Source organism: Carassius carassius, chromosome 29 (assembly GCF_963082965.1).
Source record: "Carassius carassius chromosome 29, fCarCar2.1, whole genome shotgun sequence".
Classification (NCBI taxonomy): Eukaryota; Metazoa; Chordata; class Actinopteri; order Cypriniformes; family Cyprinidae; genus Carassius; species Carassius carassius.
In genome coordinates, this window is record NC_081783.1 from 2375007 (window position 1) to 2390548 (window position 15542).

The window sequence follows — 15542 nt, forward strand, 5'->3', positions numbered from 1 at the left end:
ACTTAACATAACCTACATTTTTTGTGTTGCATTAAAAGTTCATGTTGATTTGTCAACTACTGCAGTGTTTATTGGGTTTTTCAGCATGGCCTGGACTCTTGTATTGCATTGAGCCACGTGTCAGTCATCGTCCATCATTACACAGCCAGAGGTCATGACCTTTACATAAAGTAAACATTACTAACAGAGTAACATAATAATTCAACTTGCTGCCCAGTGATATAGAGTTTAAACGTACTCTAAATGAGACGGAAAGATAGCGTTTGTTTTGAAGTTAAAATAGTCAAAGTGTGCAAAGGCTTCTCATCACATTTTCAGGAACATCAATGCACGCGAGCATTACGTCACACCGCGCACTCTTTCAAAGATATACGAGTTCCGCATCAGCTACTGTTTAAATAAAATAAGTGTTTCTTATCAGACTGCGTATCTTATTTCATGTCATTTATAAGCAATGCTCTTCAGATGACCGGCTCAAAATAGTCCGCTAATCTGTGTGTGCACGCTGCTACAAAGATCACCACGTGCCTTTTCCTTCCCACTCAGATGCGTTTACCATAGCGACGACCACGCACATCCGTGATTGGTTGCTTAGGCGTGACGCAGGATGCATTTAGGGAATTCCGTCAGCTGTTTCAAACTGCGCTTTCTTCTGCTCGGGATCAAAGCGCATGCTGGCGAAGTTAGTTTGCGAGAGGGAGATGTGTCGTGTGCCACAAGAGACCAAGAGAATAAATCCTTTATAACCTGTGAGAACATCTAGGAGCTGAAAGGAAAGAGGGTTTTCTGTTTGACATGTAAGTGACCTTCTGCAACTTTCTTAGAAACTTTCCGAGCCAGTTTTGTGTTGGGTCAGTATATTCATGGTCAAAAGTGAATAACATGCCATGCTTATTATTTGAGATAAAACTAGTTCTGATAATCTATAAAATGTCCAATATGAGGATCCCAATGGAGAACATCTCCAGAAATGGCAGGGAACACACAGTTCCAGGAACAGGGAGAAATAGATTTGTTCAGGTGTAATGCAAAAAATCAACGACTGATATAATAATGATAAACTGATTTCTTATTCAACTTTTTCTGATTATTAAAGGCCATTTAGTAGATACGCATTTACAGTTATTATACAGTAGATTTAGTCCCACTGGATCAACACTGGATGATCTTATTTTGGCTTTGTTCAAACTTTAGATTGTGTGCACATGGATAAATATTCCCAGTCATCTGAAACTGAAGACAAACATGAGCTATACGCCTTATATTAGCCCCAAAAATGGGTGCATTTATTTCTTACTCAGCTGTTTGTGTGCCTATTGAAATGGATGAAATGAAAATGTTGTTCCAAATCTGACTAACATTAGTGTCTGGAAAATGACTAAATGTATGTAAATACAAAAAAAATTCAATCAAATGGATTCTGAAGTATCTGAATACAGCACACAAATCACATGAACATTTTGTGGTACTTTTATAGACACTTGAAAGCCTTAATCTCCATGCATTACAGCTTCATGAAACGCAAGATCAATTCCTTGAAATTCTGAAATAAAGGTTTGCAATGACATTAATAAATACTCAAAATACTCAGTTCTGTGTGAATTATCCCTTTAAAATTTCAAAATGGTCCCATTATCATAGTTTACATTTACTATTGCATTAGTGATTTCTATCGAGAGTGCATGGGCTCTTTCTTTTGTGCTTATCTTCCATTATCTGTGTGGCAGTCGCCGGTGACGTACATAGAGTCACAGTGTTTCTGGATTTACCTTATCTTGTCTCATGCCACCGATGGATCAGTGACAGGATCAACACACACACGGCGAGCTCGAATATCCTCCGTCTCAGTATCCACCAGCCTTGAGGCCACCCACAGGCGTCTTTAAATAGATGAACACTTTAACTTTGCAGCCATAACGTTAGAGGTAGGTCTTAGTCAGCAGATTCAGACATTCCCAGTCGTGCACAGGAGCTCATCCCAAGTCTCTGACAGTGTTTTTTGGCTTTTAGAGTGTTGTTCTGTTTTGTTTGTTAGAGACAGGTATGTTCTCAGATGCTTTGGAGGCTGTAGGGCAGGTGGAGGGGTTGACGCTGTCCCCTCCACAGAGTCTCCCAGACCCCGATGATGAGGTGGAACTGGGCACCGAAACAAAACGACGAGGCAGATATCGCCAAAGCTTACAGATACTCAAGCCCTTTCGGATCACGCACAAGTAAGTTCTACTGCACTGAAAAAAATTTGACTTTTTTTTTTTTTTTGGTAAGTGTGGTTGCAAGCTATTTATAAACACATTAACTGTTGTTCACTAAGTTTCAAATTATTATTATTTTTTTTAAATGTAGATAAAATAACTAGTTTGCAACCACTTACCTTAAATTTGCGAAATACATATTTATATATATATATATTTTTTTTTGTCAAATGTGAAAATTGTCCTGTGGTGAGACTGTCATTATGAAGTGAGAAATACAAAAAAAAACCAAATTATATATATATATATATATATAAAATATAATTTCATATTATATATTTCATATAATACATATTTTATAATTCTATATATTCATTTATGAAGTGATTCTTCCATTTTCAGTGTGGATATAGTTGTTATAACCATATAAAATTAATATTTGGGTAGTTAGCAAATGGATGTAAGACTGAAATGATTTTTGAAATGTAAAAACGATGTATTAATTGACTTGGACACATTGTTTCCAACAATTAGACTCCTATGTGCAGATACATAAAGCTTATTTTATGATTATTAATGCTTAAAATGTGGAAGAATCACTTTACAGGACTTCATAAATCAATATATAAAACTTATAATTATATCATATGTGTTAAATGAAATTTATAATATGAAATTATATAATATGCATATATATTTTTGTATTTCTCACTTCATAATGACAGGACAACTTTCACATTTGACAATATTTCAGTAGATGTTTTTGCTTATAGTCAAAACGTGTTTTTTCCTGTCCCACTTTTGTATGGGCTACTACTTTAAATATTTCTTTAATAACTGCCATAAATTGTTAAGTGGTTAGTTATTAGGAGACACATTTACATCCAGATTATAACTAACCTACTTTAAACTCAAACTTTAAAACGAAGCTATGAGCTGTTTTTATCATCTGAATCTGTCACTTAATTAAATAGAAATTGCATCACTGTGCATTTATCCTGTATTGAACATGATCATTGTTATTTTTAATTGTATTGTAAAAGCTTTTGTGGATTAAAAAAAAAACATTTATAGTGTATTTTTAACGTATTCTGCTGAGTTTAGTGTGGAAAAGCCTAACTAATATTACACTTCTACCACTGCTTATCTCACACTTTGATTAAACGTGTTAATAGTGGGCCAAAATAAACATATGCACCGAAATACTTTTGTGAGGTGTGAAACAGGCCTCAGGAGATGTTTGTTTCGTTGTCATTTGGACTCGAGTGACAGTCAATGAGGCCCTGATAAGAACACTCTTATCCTTTACTAACAGACGGCTTGATTTTTAACATACTGACTGATAAAGAGCCACTGAACTATTTCACTGCTTCGTAAGAGTTCTGAGAGGGACGTGCAAACTGCTGTTCAAACACAGACGTTTGATTCACCTCCTGTTTGGCCGCAGCGAGTAAAGATTGATTCACATAGCGCCTAGATGAGTGATACGAGCCCAACTCTTCCATTTCCATCCCCAGACATCAGCACCCGGTGGATAATGCAGGATTTTTCTCCTTCATGACCCTTCAATGGCTGTCCCCTCTGGCATGGAGGGCCCACAGAGCTTCCTGTCTCAAGATGGAAGATGTGTGGGGTCTGTCTTGCCACGAAGCCTCAGAAACTAACTGCCAAAGGTGAGCTACTGCCCAAAACCTTCTGATCCAAGGTTTGTCTGCTGATTTTTAAAACAAAAATAAATAACAAATTACTGAGCACTAACGCATGTATCAATACTGGATTGATACATGCGGAAACTCCACATAATGCATCACAGAAGTAATAAAACTCATGACATTCCAGGAAATCCCTTATATGGACAATAATATAACTGTGACTGAATAAAAACAAGACAGAAACGCTTGAACCGATTAAACTTTAAAACAGTAAACGCATGATGCATCAATATAGGGTTTATCTGTTTTCTTCAAGCTGTCTTTGGTATTTTTTATAATAAATGTTCGCTTTTGTTGGACAACAGGTTTATAAACACTCCTTATTTAGTTTGGGAGGATGTTTGGCGTGGGTTGCTTTTTAATGGGGTCATATAACGAAGCAAAAAAAATTACGTTATTTTGTGTATTTGATATAATGCAATGTGCTTACGTGGTTTAAGGTTCAAAAAAATATTTTCCACATACAGTGCATTATTGTTGCTCCTCTCTGACCAGTCTTTCTGAAACGTGTCGATTTTTACAAAGCTCACTGTTCTGAAAAGCGATGCGTGCTCTGATTGGCCAGCTAACAAGTGCGCTGTGATTGGCTGAATACCTCAAGCATGTGATGGAAATGTTACGCCCCTTACCATATTTGGAAACACACAGCGTCTCAACGACATGATGGCAACAATACTACAGTGAGAATAAAAGTTACGCCTTCTTGTTTCTCTGACACATATGGTATATAAACAATTCTTAAATATATATTATACAGAGGCAGGATGTTTATATATTTAATATATATTTAATTTTTTTAGGCTTTGTACATTCTATAACATGAATATTATGTTGTGATACTGTTAATGTTAATTTGATACTGTGGGCAAGCAATAAAGCACAGTATTTGCCAAATGCCAAATCATGATTTCAGCTGGATTTCAATGAATCGTTCAGCCCTGCCAAGGATCCAAGCACAAGTTAGGCATCTCTCATATGCGTCAATGTTGAACCGTGAACAAACAGAACTATTAAAAACACCTCCGGTGCCAAGGTCTCACACAGTTGATGCCTTGATAGCAAGAGGTTGGTGTGGGAATCCCTCGAGTCATGGTTGGGGTTGATAAGATGCTCGCCTCCCATGCTCACACAACCCAGAGAGTTATAGCAGGTGGGTGTTATTCATAGCAAGGATTAGACATCAGAGAGAGATGGATATGTCATTAACACGTCAGATCGCAGCCGTGTTCCTTTGCCTAAGCTGGCTAATTGATGGGGATGAAAGGGTTTCCTAAAGGACAGGGGAGTGTAGAAAATCACCTGTAATCTGTTACTGCCCGCTCTAATCACAGATCTGAGATCAGTCCACTTTCGGTGAACGAATAGGATCAGACTTTGGCTGCGCTTTCTTTTGTGATCGTGTTTAAATACAGGCTCCTATATTTGCCTGACAGCTATGCCTCAGCAGCTCTGTAAGAAGAAGTGTCAGGTTTCAGTGTTTGACAGATAGCCGGGACGCTTGAGCACTTCTTTGTGTGAGGGGTGGATATTTTTTGGGGTCTGGAGCTCTTCTGTAAAGTGTTATCTGTTGAAATGTAACCAAAAAAAAATTATACATTTCAATAAGCGGCGTGTGGTCTTTGGCATAAGAACAAAATATACAGTTGAGCATCATCATTCAAATATGTTTGAGTACAGACTGCTGCTGTTGACCAGAATCAAGCACAGCTGAACGTGTTCTAATAAAGTGGCAAAAGCATTTTCGGCTGACGTAATTGTGATACTATAGATTTAATTTTGGTTTGGTCTAACAGTTTATAAAGGTAATTTCTTAAAGTTGCAATGAAATTAAAGTAGCACACAATCTTTACTGTCATAGTGTGATGTAAATTTGAGTGTGACAGATTAAGTTACTTTTTTATGGATTACATGATTACAAACTATTCACACAGTGTCATTGATTCTCCCTACTTCTTTTTTCTCTATTTATTTATTTATTTTATTTTATTTTTGGGTGGGTGATGTAGGGATCCTGTCAGTCAAACCACTTTGACATAAAATATATACTTTAAGTCCCCCTATAAACTAAAAGTAATCCAATATTGGTTCCAATGGATCATCTTAATTACAGCGCATCACTGACTACAATTATCAACATGTAATTCGTAACCCAGGATCACAAAACCAGTCATAAGTGTCAATTTTAAAGGGTTAGTTCACCCAATAGTCAAAACTATGTAATTATAAATATGCTTTCCATTAATGCATGGTTTGTTAGGATCGCACAATATTTGACTGAGATGCAACTTCTGAGATGAAAATCTGGAATCTGAGGGTGCACAAAATTAAAATATTGAGGAAATCACCTTTAAAGTGAGCTTGGTTTAAGTGCACTAAATGATTGGAGAAATCCTGCATACATCACGAAAAGATGCAACTACCCCATTTTGATTGACCATTACAAGTCAGAAAAGTTAATTAAAACGGAACCCTCTGATTTAAGATCTATAGCATGCATTTAGAAAACTTATAGGATGAGTTTTTATTCCATGCCGACTTTAATTTAGATTTCAAACAGGTATTAAAAAGACAAATCAATAGTACTTGAATACAGTCATGAAAACTAAAATTAAAGGGTTAATTCATCCAAAAAAAAATTTTTTTTATTTACTCACCCTCAAGTTGTTACAAACCTGTATAAGTATTTATTTATTTATTTTTCAAAAAAGGTGATATTTTGAAAAGGTAAATAGTTCCTGCAAGCCATTGACTTCCATTGTTTTTTTCTTCTCCTTCCCCCGCCTTTCGTAAACAAAGGCGGGGGAAGCGCGGAGGTCTAAGAGTCAAGCTAACACCGCTCTGGCTCTCTTTACCCAGCATTTTCCTCGCTAATATGTGGTCACTTGTGAACAAAATGGATGAGTTACGACTCCGCATCACCCACAGTAAGAGACTTTTGGAACGCAATGTCATGGTTTCTCATGGTTAAATGTAGACTGCCACGGGAGTTCACTTCCACCATAATAACCGCAGTCTATATTCCACCGGATGCTAATGCCAAGCTTGCTTTGAACGAACTTCATGCAGCCATTAGTAAACAACAGACTGCTCACCCGGAGGCTGCTTTTATTGTCGCAGGTGATTTTAATCACTGCAAATTAAAGACAGTGCTCCCCAAATTTCACCAGCATGTTTCCTGCCACACCAGAGGAGACAAAACTTTGGATCATGTTTACACAAACATTAATGGAGCTTACATCACGACCCCCCTCCCCCACCTCGGACAGTCTGATCACCTTTCTTTGTTTCTCACCCCTAAGTATTCACCCCTCATTAACCGTGTGAAGCCATCAGTGAGGACCATCAAAGTGTGGCCAACTGGAGCAGACTCTCTACTTCAGGACAGGTTTCAACACACTGACTGGAGTATGTTTGCTTCTCATGATGCCTGTGGTTCTAACACGGACATTGATATCTACACTTCCTCTGTACTGGATCACATCAACACCACCATTGACCGTGTTACAACAGAAAAACAGATAACAACATACCCTAATCAGAAGCCATGGATGAACAAGGAGGCGCAACTTCTGCTGAAAGCCCGCAACACTGCCTTCAGGTCAGATGACGCTCAGGCCTAGGGCTGTTGCGGTTAAGAGATTTCCCCTGCAGTTATTATGGGTGGCTCAACAGCGCGATATGCGGTATTACCGCATGAGTTATGTAGCATACCGATATATTGTTGCTTTTTTAACTGACAGAGAGACACGTTTTAAAACATTTTTGTTTATTGTTAAATGCCAAACAGCAACAAGAACATTTGTTTTCCAATAAAAAAAATTAAAGAAATCAAAGAGTTCTAACATGTATTACACGTATTTGCACGCGACTTTGGAGGGCAGCAGAAATCTAGACCGATTATCGTGCCACCACTGGCCCACCAGGACAGTGGATTTGCGTTGGAGTCGATGCACTCCTCAAGCAGATAGCGTGTGTGAGCTCGTAATCTGCTCACGCTCTCTTGGGTATGGGCACTGACACGGAGGTTGTCCGTGACTTCAGAAGGTATGCCTGTTACTTTCACGGCTGTATTTTACAGATTTCGCAAAGGTTTCAGCTACTCCTAACTGTCGGCCGGTACTGGTCTCAGCTGTTCTTTTTAAAGTTGCTCCGCGACCTGATGCTTGAGGGGGCAGCTGCGCTGGATGACAGGGGACACTCTAAAACGCTTACCGTGAAAAACGCTTAACATGGCTTAATGCACTAAGACAGTGATATTAACAGACCAAACTCACTAAACATTATACTAATAAAGTATATATGTACAAAAAAACAGATGAGCCCTGAATATGAATGCAAGTAGTTTAATAACACGTTAAGCCGTATGATGGTTTTCTATGGGAGGAATTAGTACGTTAAGCGTTTTTCACGTTAAGCGTTTTAGAATGTCCCGATGACCTCAAATTAGATGTATTGCAGCATCACAGGAACCTTTTTGCCGCAAATTTTGCATATCGGCTAATCTAAATTTGCTGGCTTGCCCTTTTCATTGGGTTGAAAGCCGAAATGTTCCATAAAGCTAGCACCATAAAGCTAACATTACAACGGCTCGCTAAAAAATTACAGTCGTAACCATATTGTATCATTAATTTATTTAACATTGAATGCACAGTGACAAATTGAAAAAAAAAAAACAAGAAGGCCACAGCCTGATAAAAAAAATAATAAATAAATAAATAACTGAACACTGCGGTTGCCGCGGTTTCTGCGGTTGCTATCTTTCCTCTGCGGTTTGCTTGTCAATAGCACGGTATTACAAAATTGCGGTTATCGCGACAGCCCTACTCAGGCCTACAGTAATTCCAGGGCTAACCTGAAAAGGAGCATCAAAAAGGCCAAGTACTGCTACAAGCTGAAGTTAGAGGAACACTTTTCCAACTCTGACCCCCGACGCATGTGGCAGGGCATGCAGATCATCAGTGACTACAAGTCAAGCAACTCCACTCCAACGGTCATGACTTTTATGCTCGCTTCAACAGCGACAGCAAGGAGACGGCCACCAAAATCACACACTCAGCAGACCACCAAACCCTCAAACTCATCCCCACAGATGTCCACACTGCATTGAGCCGGATCAATGCACGCAAGGCTGCTGGCCCGGATGGCATTCCTGGACGTGTGCTTAGGGCATGTGCAGAGCAGCTTGCAGGGGTCTTCACAGACATTTTCAACCTGTCCCTCACCCAAGCAACTGTGCCAACATGTTTTAAGTCCACATCCATTGTGCCAGTACCGAAACACTCCTCCCCAATGTGCCTGAATGACTATCGCCCCATAGCACTCACACCCATCATTGTGAAGTGCTTCGAGCGACTGGTCCTAGCACACCTCAAAGACTGCCTCCCACCCACACTGGACCCACCCCAATTTGCCTACCGTAGGAATAGGAGCATTCCCTCCAAGCTGACCACAAAACTTGGAGACCTGGACATTAACACCTCCCTCTGCAACTGGATTATGGATTTTCTGACCAACAGGCCTCAGCATGTTCGGTCAGGCCACACCCCCTCCACCACCATCACACTTAACACTGGCGTACCACAGGGCTGTGTGCTGAGCCCATTCCTTTACTCCCTTTACACCCACGACTGCAAGCCTGTGCATGGATCCAACTCCATCATTAAGTTTGCAGACGACACCACGGTGATTGGCCTCATCACAGACAACGATGAGACTGTCTACAGGGAAGAGGTACAGCACCTGGCCACATGGTGCGCTGACAATAACCTGCTCCTTAACACCAGTAAGACAAGGGAGCTCATTGTTGACTTCAGGAAGAAGAAAGGAAGCATGCATGACCCCATCCACATTAACGGGATGGTTGTTGAACGTGTCTCCAGCTTCAAGTTCCTGGGAACCACCATCTCAGAGGACCTGTCCTGGACTACACACACCTCCAGTCTGGTCAAGAAGGCTCACCAGTGCCTTTTCTTCCTCAGGACACTGAAGAAGAACCAGCTGTCTTCAGCCATCCTAGTGAACTTTTACCGGTGTGCGATCGAGAGCATCCTGACCAGTTGTATTACAGTCTGGTGTGGGAACTGCTCAGTGGCTGACCGCAAGGCACTGCAGAGGGTGGTGAAAACTGCCCAACGCATCACAGGGACACCACTTCCTGCTCTTGAGGACATCCAGAGGAAATGCTGTCTACGACGATTTCGCAGCATTCTCATGGACTCCTCTCACCCTGACCATGGACTGTTTAACCTCCTGCCCTCAGGGAGGCGCTTCAGGAGCCTCCGGACAAGGACCACAAGACTCAGGAACAGCTTTTCCCCTAAATCTGTCTCCTTGCTGAACTCTGCCCTCTGACACCCCTCAACACCCCCCCACACTACACACACAGACTCCTCCCCCCTTCAACACTACATCTGACTGATTTATTTATTTATTCACAACAAGCAAAAAACAGTAACTTGTTATTACTTGCACTACTGTCTGTTCATCCAGGAACACTGAATAATCCATTTGCACACTGAAATATTTTCTATGCACTTTACTGTCCATTGCAATAGTGTAATTATGTTCATATGTTCATAGTTCTGCTATAATTATAATTCACCTGTATAGTATGTTCATAGCACATCTATCTGTATATCATGCTAATAGTATTTAAAAATCTGTAAATTATGTTCATAATACTTATCTGTATAGTTATTGTACATATTGTAGACCTTGTATATTCTGTACTTACTGCTTATTGCACTTCTGGTTAGATGCTAACTGCATTTCGTTGCCTTGTACCTTACATGTGCAGTGACAATAAAGTTGAATCTAATCTAATATAAACGTCAAAGGAAAACCATTAGGTTTCCAACATTCTATAAAATATCATCTTATGCTCAACAGAAGAGAGAAACTTGAGGCTGAGTAAAAGATGACAGAAGTTTTATGTTTGGTTGCACTATCCCTTTAAGATTGTAATAAAGACGTACGTTACACTAACAGTCCACATGTAGTTTAAAGCTCTCTGTGTGTGGCGATGCATGGTTCAGACTGGAGTGGCTGTGGCACGAGGAGCTCAAGCGGCGAGGGAAGGACACTGCGTCCCTGTCCCGGGTCATCTGGAGGTTCTGTCAGACCCGAATCCTGGTGGCCATCTCCTCCCTGCTCATCACCATGGTGGCTGGATTTGTTGGGCCTGTGAGTTGTCCTTGTTTTCTTTCTGCCATAAGTGTTGGGTTGCATGCTGCCCTTTGACCTGCTTCTCCTTCCCAGACCCTAACTGTGTGTCTTAATGGGATAGTTCAGTTAAAAGAACCAAGAGTACAGAAAGCATTATTTAGACATTAAAAGTAGTTATGATGTGTGCATTATATTTTAGACTTCTGATGCAATCAATCTTTATGAATCGTTGTTGAATTAAAAAAATATATATATATGTGAAGATTTTCATTGTGTGTGACACAAAAGAAATCAAATGGGGTGACAAAACAGGGCTATAAACTGGGATAAACTATGATAATGAGTTAAAAAATAAAATGTATGTTGATTTATGAGGACACGAATACATGAGCTTCATCTTCAGAGCTGCTCTGAAAGTCACTTTAGGAGCTTTACTGAAAAAAACGGAAGAAAGGCAACCCGTCAAAATAAAAGTCCGTTTTAACTAGAAGAAATTATGGCAGAAATAGTGTGTACTGAAATATAACTCTCAAAGTAATAATAACAGGAATAGTTATTTTAAAGAATTTCATACAAGATTTTTTATTAATTTATAGAGTTATTGTCTGATTTGACAAAAAAATAAAAAAAGCAATGTTTTGTTGTAAATTCTGTTTTCATTTTATTACATTTTAAAAGATTGATTACATTTAACTAGACACCATTTTATGAGAAATTTATAATGAATCACAAAACAGATAATTTGCTAAATAAAAACTGAATCTAGCGGGAAATAAAACAGATGTCACGGGGCCCTAAGTACATTCATTCTCAAGATCTAACAAACATGAGAAATGCATGTCTTTCCCCATTAATACAGTGATAAATATTGATATTGTATGATATGGGGAAAATATTATGATACTATTTTTGGCCATATTGCTCACCCCTAGTGCAAAAATGATTACAGGAAGTAAAGTCATGAATGAAAATGCACTTTAACTGTGCATGGACACTGTGATGGTTCAGCACTTTCCTGCTTATATTCAGGGATCAATCGAGAGATTATATGTGCAAATTAAAATCTTTATATAAAAATGAGATTTTTCATACCTTCTCGTACTTCAAACTAGTATTAATCCACAGGATTGTGACGTGTGTCTGGATTTTCTACGGTGCAGGAGGCATGTTATTCATATTATTCAAGTTATTGCCTGCTGCTTAATTTCTGTTGCCAGATGAGCTTAGATCTTTATTCAACAAAGAGTGATTCAGAGTTCGGATTTAAAACATTCTCCTAAAAACACACATGCATTTTTGATCTTATTAGTTTCACTATGAGGGGATTTATTTTGGTGTAGCTGGGAGTTTCTTACTGCGGCGCTGTTGGGAACGCAGCTGTTGATTTTATTTCCCCACACATGCCCCTGACAGCACTCGCTTAATAGCATTATCAGGGATTACATGTTACAAAATAGCACACTTATTTACTTGCGTTGATTTGTTTAGTGTTGCATGGGTCAGCCATTGTCTCAGCAGCTGCTATATTTCTTTTCAGAATATTTTAGCACTATTTTAATGTCGTAATTTCAATATTTCATCACTGCTCCTGTCCATGGCTTCAAGTAAATACTCAAATATAATTTTTGGCTTACACAGCATTCAAAAGTTTGGGGTCGTAAGATTTTGAAATGGTTTTACGTCCCTAATGCTCACCAAAGCTGCATTTATTTGATCAAAAATAATGTCAATATGTTGTATTATTTTATTATATTTTAAAATGTAATTTATTTGTGTGATGGAAAAGCTTTGGCGCTTAAGAAACATATCTTATGATTATTGATGTCAAAAACTGTTTTTGCTGCTTAATATTTTTGCAGAAACCATGATATATATATATAAATAACAGCATTTATTAAAATATTTTATTATTAATGTTTTCGCATCACTTTTGATAAATTTAATGGATCCTTACTGAATAAACAAATTTCTCTTAAAAAATAAAAATAAAATAAAATAATTGATTTGGTCAAAGGCATAGGAACAATTTGAAAAGTAATTAAGGATAAAAAAATCCAATTCCATTTCAATTTTAATTTTTAATTTTTTTAGGATTAATAGAAAGTCCAAAAGAAAAGCATTTATTTAAAATATATATATTTAAATGTCTTCTACCATTACTTTTGATCAATTTCTTGGGTCCTTACAAATTGCTGATCTTTTTCAAAATAAAATAAAATACAATTGGTCAGAGGCATAAGGTCAATTTGAAGAATTTTTTGCTGAAAGAAGTACAGCATTTATTTAAATAAAATATTTAACTTTTAAACTTATCCTTAAAGAATAAAAGTATTTATCTTTTTCAAAAAATGAAAAATGTATTTGGTCAACAATTTGAAAAGTGACTGAGGATGACAAATTCATTTTTCCAATTCCAGTTCTGTTATTGTTTTATTAATTTCTTTATTTATGAATTTAATTTTAAGCAATTTGATGCACCGCACAACTGAACTGAAAAATTAGCATCCAGGACCAAATCTGTTATAATTAGAACGACAATAATTTAAGTCACATAAAAAAAAGGTGTAGTATTTTCCTATGAGCGGCGCTTGATCCCACGACCCCAGCACACGTCAAAGGATGTTCTGATACCTTTAAACCTCAAAGCTCACCTCTGAATCCCTCCTCATGTAATTCTGATTCTGTTCAAATGAAAACAACAGAAACTCTGAAGTCTCACACCTGTCTCCTGGTTGTGTGTTGTTGTTCTCAGGCTCTGCTGATCCGAGCCCTGCTGGAGTACTCTCAGTGCATAGACGTGAAGCTGCAGTATGGTCTGGCGCTGGTCGCTGGGATTTTCCTCATGGAGCTGACACGCTCCTGGTCTCTGGCTTTAGTGTGGGCTGTCAGCTATCGCACGGCCGCACGCCTCCGGGGAGCCGCGCTCACTTTCGCCTTCCAGAAGATCCTGCGACTACGCAGCACTAAAGACATCAGCACTGGAGAGGTGAACTGTGTGTTAAAGGGTTAATTCACCCAGAAATGAAAATTAGCAGGCCCTGAGGCATCCTAGGTGTGTATGACTTTCTTCTTTCAGACGAATCCAGTCGGAGTTATATTAAAAATGGTCTATGATCTTTCAAGCTGTTTCATGGCACTCAGAGGGTGTTGCATTGCTTCAGTCCAAAAGAAGTGAAATAAAAAGTGCTTTTCCGCAATAAAAAGTCTCTCACACGGCTCCGGTGTGTGAAAAAAGGCCTTGTGTAGCAAATCGATGCATTTTTGTAAGAAAAATACCCATATTCAAAACGTAATATTCATTCCCCTGGACCTGCTTCCTGTTTTACAACTAGATTAAAGTGACTATAACGTTTTGAATATGGATATTTTTCTTACGAAAACGCATCGAGTCGCTACAAGAGGCCTTTTTTCACTCCCTCAAGCCATGTGAGACACTTTTTCTTATGGAAGGATGCTTTTTATTTCACTTCTTTTGGACTGCAGCTATGCAACATCCGCTGACTGCAATGATAGAGCTTTAAATATCAAAGACAATGAATAGAAAGTTTCTGAACTTTCTGAATAGAAAGTTATATACACATAGGATGCCTTGGGGGTGAGTAAAACGCAGCCTAATTTTCATTTTTGGGTGCACTTACCCTTTAATACTCCTGTATTAAACACTAAACTATACTTTAGGAGCAGCACTTTTGTAAACAAGCTTCTCAGGTCATGCCTTGTTTATTGAATGTAAAGGGAACATAACATCTGAGAGGGTTCAGGTCTTTGCGTAGTTTAAGCTCACTTTTTCATGTGATCTTTTGGCTCTTTAAAACCAAACTTGGCTTGTGTTTGTGAGGCCTGAGTGCTGTATGACACTGATGCACTGTGTCAGGTGCTGATGCATGCCATGTTTTAGCTTAGGTGACTCATCCTGTTACTCTTTCAGCTGGTAAACATTTGCTCCAGTGATGGACAGCGTCTGTACGAGGCCGTCTCGGTGGGCTGTCTGCTGGCTGGAGGGCCTCTCGTTGGGATTCTGGGTCTGTCATACACCGTCTATTTCTTAGGACCGACTGCACTTGTGGGATCGGCCATTTTTATCATCTTCTATCCCACCATGGTAAGATAAGATAAGCACATCTAAATCTTTTGTTAATAAAAGGAAAAGCCTTTACAGAGGTTAAGTTCACAGTGCAGTTGAATGGCCCAAATTTTTTTTCCCCTCACATGTGACTTGTGATTTTCTCAAAAGTCATTAAATCTGACATTTTCACTTTTGATCTGACATGTGTTTTCTGATATGGCATAGGAGGCCATGCTGTATTCTGAATAAGTCATGGCTAAAGTGCATTGTTAGGTCTGCAAACCCTTCAACTGTGATTTTTTTTTTAACAAAACGGCACGCCTTGAGTACCTTAACCATGATTTATTCACAATACGGGACACCTTGAGTACCTTAACCGTGATTTATTCACATTACGGGACACCTTAT

General features: G+C 38.7%; 1 protein-coding gene across 3 annotated transcripts in view; it reads left to right on the top strand.

Moving 5' to 3' along the window:
• Nucleotides 1-607: 607 nt before the first annotated feature.
• LOC132109397 (ATP-binding cassette sub-family C member 5-like) overlaps nucleotides 608-15542 on the top strand; it is a 54089-nt gene continuing 39154 nt past the window's right edge. For all 3 annotated transcript variants that reach the window (XM_059515430.1, XM_059515432.1, XM_059515431.1), the window contains exons 1-6: nucleotides 608-781; nucleotides 2036-2213; nucleotides 3710-3865; nucleotides 10939-11086; nucleotides 13821-14054; nucleotides 14997-15170. In XM_059515430.1, the coding sequence (XP_059371413.1) occupies nucleotides 2044-2213; nucleotides 3710-3865; nucleotides 10939-11086; nucleotides 13821-14054; nucleotides 14997-15170 (882 nt within the window). In that variant the 5' untranslated portion in view covers nucleotides 608-781; nucleotides 2036-2043. The remainder of the gene's footprint in view (nucleotides 782-2035; nucleotides 2214-3709; nucleotides 3866-10938; nucleotides 11087-13820; nucleotides 14055-14996; nucleotides 15171-15542) is intronic.